Here is a 12,607-nt window from a genome sequence, read left to right as displayed (position 1 = left end):
TGTTTTTAAATAACAACCCATTGCTTTATGTCCTCTGACTGAAGACTGTATAATCTGATATTTACTATACAATTCATACATCTGTGTTGCTAGTTGCTAGTTGCCATCCATTACTGTGTATTAGTTAAGCAAGGTTATAATGCAAAAACACACAAGGCAAAAAATTATATAGCAATTAGAAGAAAGCTACCTGCTTTTGGAAGGATGGGGGGAGATAAAGGAAAAAAATAATCAATTCTGTTTTCTCCATCCTGAGTTTGAGAAAGCGAGAGGAGGAGTAGGAAGATATAGATAACTGACAATCTGGGATTTTGGATACAAGGGAGGTGACATCTGGACCAGAGAGGTAAATTTTAGTGTCACCTGCATAGAAGTGTGACTTGAGGCCACAGGATTCTATAGTCTCTCTCAGGCTAAGAGTATAGATAGGGAGAAGTAGGGGCTTCAAGACAGAGTCTTTGGGAACTCCAAAAGTGAGAGGGTGAGGTAAGGAGGTGGCAGGTAAGTGGGTGACACTGGATGTGTGTTTGGTGAAGTATGAGGTGATTCAGTAGAGGGCTAAATTATGTCAAAGTCAGAGGAGAGGTCAAGGAGAAGAAGCACATAATATTGGTTTGAGGCTTTGGCCACCTTGGTTAGTTTTCAGTAGTGTGGTAGGGACAGAAGCCAGATATCAGGTGGTCTACGAATGAGTTGAATGAGAGTTTGGAGGACAGTTCAAGGTAGACATGTTGTTAAAGAAGTTTTGAGGCAAAGCAGAGAATCGAGATGGGGCAGTAGCTGGACAAAGAGAATGAGTCGAGAGATTTTTTTTGAGGATGGGTGTGAGGGTTGCATGTTTGAATGATGAAGGGAAAGTGCTGATTAATGCTGCATTTTAGTGCATGGGAATTTAAAGTTACAGATGGATGGGTTAAGGGTCAGATTCATGAAAAAACATCATTTTGTGATGTTGCAGCCTGGTGTCATAATGACTGACATGAGTGTTCAGACCATTTGTTACGACACTTGAAACTTAGCTCTGGGGGACTCTTGTTTCTGCTGATAATCTTTGAAATGTTTCTTTCTTGGAGTCACCTGTAGTAAATTCAGTGTATTGGACATGCTCTGGAAAGACACAGCCTTGTCTATCTATGGTCTCACAGCTAACAATCAGAGCAAAACCAGAGGGGAAAAGAACTGCTTGTAGAGGTCAGGCAGAGGATTGAGAGGGGACACAGATCTGGAGAAGAGTGCAAAAAAAAATCTGCTGCATTCCTTAATGAAGGAAGTTTGAAACAACCACGACTCTTCATAGAGCTGTCCCACCAATCTAAGAAATCAGAGAAGGGCCTTGGTAAGAGAGATGGCCTAGTACCTAATGGTCACTCTAAATGAGCTCCAAAGATCCTGTGTGCAGATGGGAGGAAAAACTTCTAGAAGATCAACCATCATTGCAACACTCTACTTAATCTGTGAAAAACAAGATTTTCTGTTCTAATTCTAATCATCTTGTCTGTAGGAAACTAGTCAATGCTCCCCTTCTTCCCAATATCCTCCCTACAGTGAAGTATGGTGATGGTGGCAGCATCATGCTGGGGCAGGGTTGTATTTTTCAGCAGCTAGGACAGGGAGACTAGTCAGGATTAAGGGAAAGCTGAATGGAGTAAAGTACAGAGATATTCCCAATGAAAACATGATTCCCAGTATTCTGGAACCTCAAACTCTTATTAAACAAAGGGTCTGAATACTTACGTTAATGTCATATTTTAGGCTTCCTTTTCAATAAATTAGCAAAGATTTGTAACATTCTGTTTTCACTTTGCTATTATGGGGCATTGGGTGCAGACTGTTGGAGGAAAACTTTTTTATTTTTATTGCAACACAAGACTACAATTGAACAAAATGTGAATGAAAGGGTCTGAAATAATACAATGTGAATGAAAGGGTCTAAAAACTTTCTTTTAAATATTCACATTTGCTTGAGTAGATTTTATGCATTATTTATATTCTGCTGGTGATTTACTATTCCATCTGAAAGGTTTTGATAAAAACCACTACAGTACGTTCACAAAAGGACAAGAATAGCCTGTGTTTTTCCTCACTTTAGTTTGCTTCAAAATCATCATGCTTTATCAAGCAGGAAATGAACTGGCAATAAACACTAGGCACACAATTTAGGGATGGAAAAAGAATTACATTCTGCTTGTATGTGGACATGGGTTTAAGAATATTTTAAGGAGGTGTTGTAATTTCAGGTAATTTGTTCCTAATTGTATACTGTTGTGTTACTTTAACTGCTATTACAGTAAACACAATGTAACTTTTGCCAAGTTTATTTAGTTTGAGGAGTAACTTTATTTCTCTGGATCTAAATGTGAATATATACATACAAAGACTTTAGACATTTTCTATACATTCGTATTACTATCTGTTATATGTATTATTTTAAATGTAACTTAGACACATAATATATTTTTTAATTCATGTGGCTCAAACCATGACCAACAAGTTGGGGTGAATACTTGAACTGGTAACTAACAATGATGGAACTACCCTCCAATTGGATTGGATTTTCCATATAATCAATATAGTTGTCTAAGCACTTGAAATACAAGGTTTCTCTCCAAACTGTTGTCATTGGAAAACCAGAACTTTTTTCAAACTTTTTTTTTTTTACTATAACTTGTTTACCTACTTGAAGAAATAATGCAAATTTGAATATAGTATTGTTCCTTGTAAATATTTTACAAAAGTGTCATGGTTACTATTGTCTCAGTTTTGAAAAGTATTATATATTTTTGCCTTAAGGAAATTTTAAAATGCTGGTTTAATATGTGTCAAGACAAAAATATTCCGGTCTCGGATGGATTCACATTATCGGGTACCTTGGGAGATCCTGTAAAAATGATGGAATGGCAATTCCATGGGCTTCCAAAAGATAAGTATGTAAATTATTTTGTGTTTTACAACATGGATATTTTTTTTTTTACATAAGTAGAAGAAAACAAATTCCCCTTGTTCCTGAAGTTCTTCACAGTTAGTCATTTCCATAACCAAAACTCTTAGGGTGGGTTCGCACAACTGACTTTTCAAGTGTCTGCTCAAAATTGTTTCTGTTCTAATTTTTTTCTGTTCATACTGAATTTTTGGTTTTCCACGCAGAACGATGGCAGAATTTCCACACTGAACCGATAATTCTGTATACAATCCCAAAGCAGAATTCTACACAGATTGTCTGTCATGGGAACGTACCCTTAAAGGGGTACTCCCCATGAAAATATTTTTTATTTTTATTTTTTTCAAATCAACTGGTGCCAGAAAGTTAAACAGATTTAATATTAATCCTTCCAATACTTATCAGCTGCTGTATACTACAGAGGAAGTTCTTTTCTTTTTGAATTCCTTTTCTGTCTGACCACAGTGCAATTTTAGGAACTGTTTGGAGTAGGATAAGTTTGCTATGGGGATTTCCTTCTACTCTGTACAGTTCCTGACATGGACAGAGGTGTCAGTAGAGAGCACTGTAGTCAGATAGAAAGGAAATTCAAAAAGAAAAGAACTTCCTATGGAACCTACAGCAGCTGATAAGTACTGGAAGGATTAAGATTTCTAAAGTAATTTACAAATCTGTTTAACTTTCTGGCACCAGATGATTTAAAAAAAAATGTTTTGCATTGGAGTACCCCTTTAAATCCTAACCTAAAAAAACTCTGTCCAACTTCTGGTGCTTCTACACATGGAATTTACTATCTCTGCAACTCTTATTACCCCCCTCTTGTATCCAGGGCTTTATATCTTGTCTTTCACATTCTTTGAAATTTATCTCAACATGCTATGTCACTCTTTCCCACACTTTGAAATTTAAAATGCTCCCCTAAACCTCAACTCTTCAGACAAGTTTATAATCCTATGGTTTCCTCATGAAATACCATTCCAATATATTTTACCCAATCCAATACCCCACAGCCTTGTATATCTACCGATTTTGAAACTGAATTCCTCACTTTTTGTATCTGCCCATTATTAAATACAAACTGTAAGTTTAATGGACTTGGCTCTTTCTACATTTTATGTATTGTTTTTTATTTATACCATCTTTAGTTGTACAGTAGTACATAAGATGATAGCACTAGGTAAACCAATAATAGATACATTCCCTTACAAAGTCATTTTTTTTCTAGTTTCTCCTTAGAAAATGCCATTATTGTGACATCAGCTCAACAGTGGCCTCTAATAATCGATCCTCAAGGTCAAGCAAATAAATGGATAAAAAACATGGAAAAAGTGAATAAAATTCAGATATGCAAAACTACAGATGCAGACTACCTACGAACAGTTGGAAATAGCATACAGGTAACAGATGAGTAAAAGTGTTTTTGCTATTTAATAGAACTTGAATTCTATTTTCTTTAACATTAAAATGTGAACAGCTAAGTGAAAGTGTGGTTAATTCCTTACACGTTATACTGTTTAAGTTGTAATTACCTTGTTAGTCTCTGTCATCTTGTCGAGCTCTTTATTATGATTTATGACCCCAAGGCACCTGTTCACCACTCATCTCATGGCTTTCTGCCTATTCAGATCATTCTGAAAATATTATGAACAATTGGCTGCATGAATTCTACAGTGCTGGCTTATATGTTTTGTTTGTAAATATAAAATTATTACAAAAAGTCAGTTCATGTATTTACAGCTTTTAACACTCTCGCAGTGAGTATTTAAAAGGGAAAAAAAATAAAAATACATTTTAATGAATTGTGTTTATTTCCAATTAGCCACATCATACATTAAAAAGAAGGGAAAACATTTCCTGATAATTAAGGAATATCTGCTGCTTATTTACCACACACATACACACAGTAATGTCGGTGTGGTAACACATTTAATAAAAATAAATAAAAATAAAATATAAAAAATATACTTACTCCTCCTCTTGTCCCTTGTCTAGTGCTGCCACTGCTTCCATATCCCAAGCAGAAGTCCCCCCCCCCCCATCACCACCACTACCGATAATGTCATTGTACATTTTACAACGGATGCTGCAGCCAATCACTGCCATAAGTGGCCACACTTAATTATTTTTTATTATTTTGCCTACCATCCCCTTTCCTATCTTGTTTTGCCTTTATCCTGGAAAACACCTTTAAGTGAATGTTTCTCCAAATAAAAGAAATATTTTAAATGTTTATATGTAACTCTACAAATGCGAACAACTCTCAGGTTCACCAGTTGAAGATATTAAATTAATCTTCATTCTTCAGGAGAGTCTTTCACAGTACAATCTATTACAATACTAGGTTATCCCAAGATCAAAAGTTACCCCTATCCTCTTATCCTATCCCTAACCTTTTATTTTATTTTTATTTATTATTTATTTTATTTATTCATTTTTTTACTAGCTGAGTACCCGGCGTTGCCCGGTTTTTCCTTCCTAATTCTTTTTGGGGAGGAAAATAAACAAAGGAGGAAGCTTTTGACTTCATATGCAGTCCTCATATATTGTTGTCATATCCCAACCCCACATCCCGACCTCCTATCCTGTCCTCCTATCCCGACCTCCTATCCCGACCTCCTATCCTGTCCTCCTATCCCGTCCTCCTATCTCAACCTCCTATCTCAACCTCCTATCTCAACCTCCTATCCTGTCCTCCTATCCCGTCCTCCTATCCCATCCTCCTATCTCGACCTCCTATCCCGTCCTCCTATCTCGACCTCCTATCCTGTCCTCCTATACCGACCTCCTATCCCGATCTCCTATCCCGTCCTCATACCCCGACCTCCTATCCTGACCTCCTATCCCGTCCTCCTATCTCAACCTCCTATCCCGACCTCCTTTCCCGTCCTCATATCTTGAACTCCTATCTCGACCTCCTATCCCATCCTCCTATCTCGACTTCCTATCCCGTCCTCCTATCTCGACCTCCTATCCCGTCTTCCTATCCCGACCTCCTATCCCGATCTCCTATCCCGTCCTCCAATCCCGACCTCCTATCCTGACCTCCTATCCCGACCTCCTATCCTGACCTCCTATCCCGTCCTCCTATCTCAACCTCCTATCTCAACCTCCTATCCCGACCTCCTTTCCCATCCTCATATCTTGAACTCCTATCTCGACCTCCTATCCCATCCTCCTATCTCGACCTCCTATCCTGATCTGCTATCCAGACCTCCTATCCCGTCCTCCTTTCCTGTCCTCCTATCCCGACCTCCTTTCCCGTTCTCATATCTCGACCTCCTATCTTGACCTCCTATCCCGTCCTCCTATCTAGACCTCCTATCCCAACCTCCTATCCAGACCTCCTATCCCGTCCTCATATCCCGTCCTCCTATCTTGTCCTTCTATCCCGACCTCCTATCCCGACCTCCTACCCGACCTCCTATTCTGACCTCATATCTCGTCCTCATATCCCATCCTCCTATCCCGACCTCCCATACCGTCCTCATATCCCGACTCGTAATATGTTTACCAGGTAATGAAATAGCTCCAGCTGTATGGAAGTTATATGGGAACATACATTTCCCATTGATTTGCATGGGACTTTAAAAAAAAAAAAACCTGAACCTCACAAATGGGGGTAGTTAAGGGTTACATTAACTATCCTATATTTTAAGTTGACATATAAGTAATTCTTCCCCGTAAAGTGTGGTTGAAGTTTAAGTCTCTTCTACATTATTCTGTTTTTGTGACATATTCACTGTTGCGGTATAACCCGGGTCTTCCTGAATTGAACTCCCCGCCTGATATTGCTCTGTGGTTCTCCTATGGGATATTATACCTCTCCCAATTGTATGATGGACCGACGCTGAAGTCCTTTGCTCGACTGCAGGAGGAATTTACTTTACCACATTCTTTCTTCTTTCGTTACCTACAGCTGCGGCATGCACTGGATGTGCAGTCATGCGTGGGTGACTTGACTGTCGGTTCCTCAATGGTGGTGAACGACTTATTCACTCGGGTTTCTACTAAGGGAGTGATATCAGGGTTGTACAGGGAACTGTTATTTTCTTACCATGAGGCTTATCCCCTACGTATTAGGGAAAAATGGGAGGCGGACGTGGGTCCCCTGTCAGATGAACAATGGGCACAGATTTTGACCATGACCGCGTGCCTTGCTGTGTCAGAGGCTCACCGGGCATTTTTACATAGAATTGGGGTGCGCCCAGATTCCTGTTGTCCCAGATGCTCTATGTCTGATGCCCATTTACTTCATATGATGTGGGACTGTACTTCTCTTACGCAGTTTTGGGCTGATGTGGGACAGTTGCTTAGGAGAATATTTGGTTGTCCGTTTGCTTTGTCTACCTTGTCGTGCATTTTGGGATACGTAAATGGTTTGGATGAGAACGGTGTGTTATACATTGGTACCAGTAGAATTTTATATCAGGCCCGCAAGTTGATTGCACAACATTGGCTGCGAGCCTCTCCACCTACTATAGCTGAACTCATCAAAACTAAACCATATTATTAGATTGGAGAAGGGTGTCTATCTTAAACGGACGGCCATGCGCAAATTTGAGCTTATTTGGGGACCCTGGATTGATGCTCCAGGTCTTCCTTCCACCTATCTACGGAGGACCCCTAGGGAAGTCTTGTTGGGGGGAGTGGGATAATTTGCCTGTCTTTGTTTTCTGTTGTCTTCTCTGTGTTGCTTTTGTCATACGCGTTTTGTGGTTCTATGTTCATCCGGTCCACTATTATGTTGTGTGGTTGTATGCCTCTTTCTGTGTTTCTGTGTTGAGCTCTCCCTGTATTTTTTCGTAACCTCTACTGGGTATGCTCTTTCACAATTTCTGTGAACTCTTTGAGATGGTGACCCTCCTTTCTATATTATTGTGTATCATCCAATGACGTTTTTTTTTTCTACGTTCTGACTGTACCATGTCTATGCAACTTATGGACGAATATTGCACTGTTTTCCCATTTTGAAGTTTTTTACCTATTTTTATAAAAGGGTGGGACACGGGACTTAAAGGGGGTACTTGGTTGTATTGTGTGGGTGGGGAAAAGGGTGTGTGGTTTTGTTTTGCCATTTGTTTGTACACTGCAAAATGTTTAATAAAAATTTCTGATTTAAAAAAAAAAGTTACTCCTATCCACAGGAGAGGGGGCCACTAGAAGATCAATGGAAGTCTGACCACTGGGATCCACAATCCTGAGAATAGAAGACCACTGTCCTCAAATTAATAGTTTGGCAGAGCATATGTACGCTCTATTTAATCTCTATGGGTCATTCCAACATCATTGAGTGCTGAGTTATGCAATGGTTGGAAAGGCTTATAAAGAATGAATGAAGTGCTGAGCATGCATGCATGCTCCATTTAGAGGACAGTTGACCTTTGTTCGTGGAAACAGTGGGGGTCCCAGTGGTTGGAATACCATCAATCAAATAGTTATTCCCTATTCTGTGGCTATGGGTAACTTTTGAAATAAGTCATTTAAATAGTGTCCATCAATGTTATTGGAAAGGTTTGCATTGTATCATACCTCTGTACTGATTGGATGACAGAGATCATGTCATTATCATACCAACACGTAAATAGGAATCATGATCAGAAAACTCCTATTCAAGGGCTGTTGAGTCGGTGCACTAGCACCCACGGGCACCATTTACATAGTTGCTTTAGTTTAAGAGGAATTTTTCCAGGCAGGTCCTTTTCAGTTCTCAATAATTTTTTTTTTCTTTTTAATTTAAAATATCAGCCAAGCCAACAGTCATCAGGTTTTAAATATAATAGTAATTATGATTATTATTATTATTGCTGTTATTATTATTAATATTCATACTATTGTTGTTATTGTTGTTTTTGTTATTTTTGTTGTTTTTATTATTTGTAGAGGCAATGTTTTCTTTTCATGGCTAGGCTTGCTTTATTTTTCTTACAATGTATTTATGATGCTCTTTTCAGCTGCTGTGATGGGGGTATTTTGTTACATTTTCAGTGTATCACAAATAATGAAATAGTAGAATGTTCATATAGACTGGAATAAATTGAAAGATTGTTCATTGTGCAGACTCCTTTATGTAGGTGGAATTGTTATTTCTACATGGTTGAGCAAGTATGCCTGGAGGTTTTAGAAATCAAAAAAATTGCAAAAAAGACCCTCTGGAGCTGGAAATCTGTCTGTTTCTTCCCATGGGGTCAGTTGGCACAGAGTGAGACTGACACAGTTTTTATTTTTCTTTCAAGTCCGTTTCACTTCACCAAGAAGCAAAACAGGCGAATCTCAGCCTCGTGGGGTTTTTGTTAACAGTTTTACACTAAAAATGCAAACCATCCATTGTAGATTAGTGGCTTAATTTTAACAGCTGGATGTTTTCGCTAAGAACCCAGCTGTATGTCAAAGTGTTTGCCAACAACAGAGTAAATATAGATTTTGTTTTGGGCTTTGGTAGGTAATAATTTGGAATTGCACCTTTTCCTTAACTCTGACTTTTTTTTTTGTAATCGAATATATTTATTTTACCTTTTCTAAGGTCCTCATGTATAGAATATAATTTGCATCTTGATTCAGTTTTATACATATATAAAAAGCACAATGTGGGGAATTTACTGTTCCCTGGCAAGTTTTTTATTCAAAAGCCAGCAATAATATTTTCCCCCACAATCGCTTGGGAAATATATTTAACATGTGATTCAGCAAGACATTTGCACAGTACTGTGTACAGCCCACTATATGCCAACTGGCTGGTCTGTCTCTCAACCAGTCTATCTATCTATTTAAATAGCTTTTGATGTTTTCCAAAATGTTATTTATGCATTTTGCAAGAAAAAGATGCAGTGAGGGGATCACATGCTAAAAAAAGGGTTGAAAAGTGAAATAAAACACACAAGTCATATACTAAGTTGAGCTAACAGCATTGTTGTTCACAAGTCCTAGATAAGGCAGGCAGAGGGTGCACCCTTCTCATATGCACCTTAAGTCCCAAATTGTTGTTGCTGAAATCTACACCAGCTCTGAAATAGGAAAAAATGGACAGCCACAAAGTTACTATACCTCTTAGTAAATCCAGTAAACTTAAAGTGGTTGGAGCTTTACATACATTCGGCATGTGCAAACACCAAAACATAGTACATATCTCCCACAATTCTAAGGACAGTACCATATCTAAAGATACAAATACAAAAAGTGGTCTTCATGCATATAATAAGTATATATGTGCAAAATTCAGAACCTACACAACTAACAGTGAAGTCTATCAAACAGTACTTGTACTATAGAAAGCATTTTATATGTAATATGTACCTAAAAGAGAAAATGTGAGAAAATGGTTATTGCTATAAATGTGCATTTCATTAAATATGATTAGACAGAAACAATCATGCATGTTCTCTGAAGCCCAGACACAATGCATATGAGGATTTTCTAGCCCTATTTGAGATTTAGCTAATAAAAGAAGATCTGATCATTCGAAAATTACTGAATGGAGATTGTTAAACCCAAATGTATGAATGATTTGTCAGATGTAAAAAGCTAATGACTAATGTGTAATCAAATATATTGTTTTACAGATAGTACTTCAAATGACCATCGACAATAGATATTTATCTGAAATGTATCTGATTTTAGCTGAAGCCAGCAAGACTCTAATATCCAGAAGGCTGACAGACTTTTTTTTCCAGTTTTTCATGTCAGTAGAAAATTACAAATTACATTTTTTTTCTAAGGCCATGTGCGCACTGTCAACGGGAGCTCCAGTGTGTAAAGAAATCACATGGTACTCCCTTTCTGTGCAATTCCTTGTCTCCTATCAAAGTCATAAAAAATGTGGCTTTCAAGGGTGAAACCATGATTTTGACGTAGAAATTGGTGTAGTTTCCACTTCAAAAACCACACAGGTATAAATCTTGTGAACATATCATAACTCTATTTCAAGACATCTCATCAGAATAGATCCCTGGATCAACCTTCTGTCCATATAGATCTAGAATCCATAACCTGTAATTGGCTGATGGTCATATTTTTCTTATTGGTGGTTCGTGTATCTGTACTTTATTTTCATCTAAATCAGCTCTCCATGTGCTCACTTCCTGGTGAACCTTAGATGGGCTTGTGTTTAAATACAGTAGCGAATCTGAGAAGGAAGAGCTATGGGGGAAGGAGAGAGCAGCCTGAACCAATGATGAGTCAGGTGTGTCTTAGACTGTCTCTCTTTTTTGTAGGCACTCTAGCTAACCTGTAGTCCTAGTTCAGTTCTGCCTAGTGGAGTCATAATAAAGACCAGTTGTAGGCATTTACTTACATATGATTTTTGAGCTTCTGACTGGACAGTTGCTTTCACTGTCAGACATCAGACTTTTTTATCTAGGATTCAATGGCTAGATTTTGAACATTTGTGTGATGAATCTATCATGCTAGGGCTACACAGTCACTTGTGACAATAGCAAGTGCTGCTATGTTGCAAATGATGAAAGTGAATGTAGTCATGTTGTGAGTCACAAGTGGCCGCAATGCACCAGAAATCCATACTTGCTAGATATTAGCCCAACCACATTTACTATTATTAGTTGCAATATCAGTGACACGACTTTGTGATCTTACATCAAATGACCAAAAGGTGCTATGTAGTCCTAGAGTTTTTTGTAAACTTATTAACAGTAGTATAGGCTTCTAGGATCATAAATAGCAATGACTAAAAGTTGTGTTACATTTTATGCATCCCTTATATTTTTGAAGCACATCATAAAAATATAACACTTACTCAAATGTTGAGTATCATTAAGTAAATAAGGCTGAGCTGCAGTACTAGGCAAAGTCATACTTATGGGTAAGCCACTGTGCCTAGATAAACAAAAAAGATTACATGGAACACGTTGGAGCGCCATGGCACCTTCATTCTGATCAGTGGGGGATCACCACTGCTTACTGTAACAAATTGATTCATAACCTCTCTATTTTGTCCAGGGACCTATAGCATAATTTTTTTGCATGTATCACACAATCTCATTATCTGCTTTCTGTAGATCAGACTAAAGATAAGTCAAGATACAAGATTGTCTCCAAAGAGAAAAAACATTAATTAAAATCTGCTCTGGTTGCTGCCTTGTATATACCGGAGGACGCCATCAATACTATAATAACAGACTTGTCATGGTTGTCTCCTATTAGAAAATAGAAATCCATGGGTTTTATTATACTTACATTTTTATTTTATTTTTTTAACTTTTTTTTCAACAGTGTTATCATTGCTATATTACAGCATTGTATCTGATTGTTGTGACCTTATACTCATTAACGTAGGAGTTTATTCTGGTATTTTTAAAACCACACGACTTCTACAGGAATAAAGCAAAGGCCACCAGCGACATTCTGTTCAAGGGGAATCGATAAAGCAAACAGCTGACAAATCTCTCATATTATGCACTTTGGCAGCTTGCAGCTCTCTGCACATATTCAATTCATAGTCATATCACCTACTTCAATATAGAGCTTTTTCCAATTTTTTTTCCTATACAATGATGCTACCGGCATAAGAAATGGAAATGTTACAGGATTGGAACTAAGCAAATAAATAACGTAAAGCTCTGCAATTTCGTATTTGCTTAACAAATCTGTCACTCAGATTCCCATGGTATCCAGGCTGTAACACATAAACTACATCACATTATGGCTGACAGCATTTTC

At 37.9% G+C, this 12,607-nt stretch overlaps 1 protein-coding gene across 1 annotated transcript in view; it reads left to right on the top strand.

The window, feature by feature from the left end:
• LOC130369339 (dynein axonemal heavy chain 3-like) overlaps positions 1-12,607 on the top strand; it is a 919,716-nt gene that overhangs the window by 660,979 nt on the left and 246,130 nt on the right. The window contains exons 37-38 of the mRNA XM_056574479.1: positions 2,791-2,924; positions 4,164-4,335. Of these exons, the coding sequence (XP_056430454.1) occupies positions 2,791-2,924; positions 4,164-4,335 (306 nt within the window). The remainder of the gene's footprint in view (positions 1-2,790; positions 2,925-4,163; positions 4,336-12,607) is intronic.

This window comes from Hyla sarda, chromosome 4, assembly GCF_029499605.1.
Source record: "Hyla sarda isolate aHylSar1 chromosome 4, aHylSar1.hap1, whole genome shotgun sequence".
Taxonomy (NCBI): Eukaryota; Metazoa; Chordata; class Amphibia; order Anura; family Hylidae; genus Hyla; species Hyla sarda.
The sequence above is the reverse complement of the archived record's forward strand: the minus strand, read 5'-3'. Positions and strand labels throughout refer to the sequence as shown.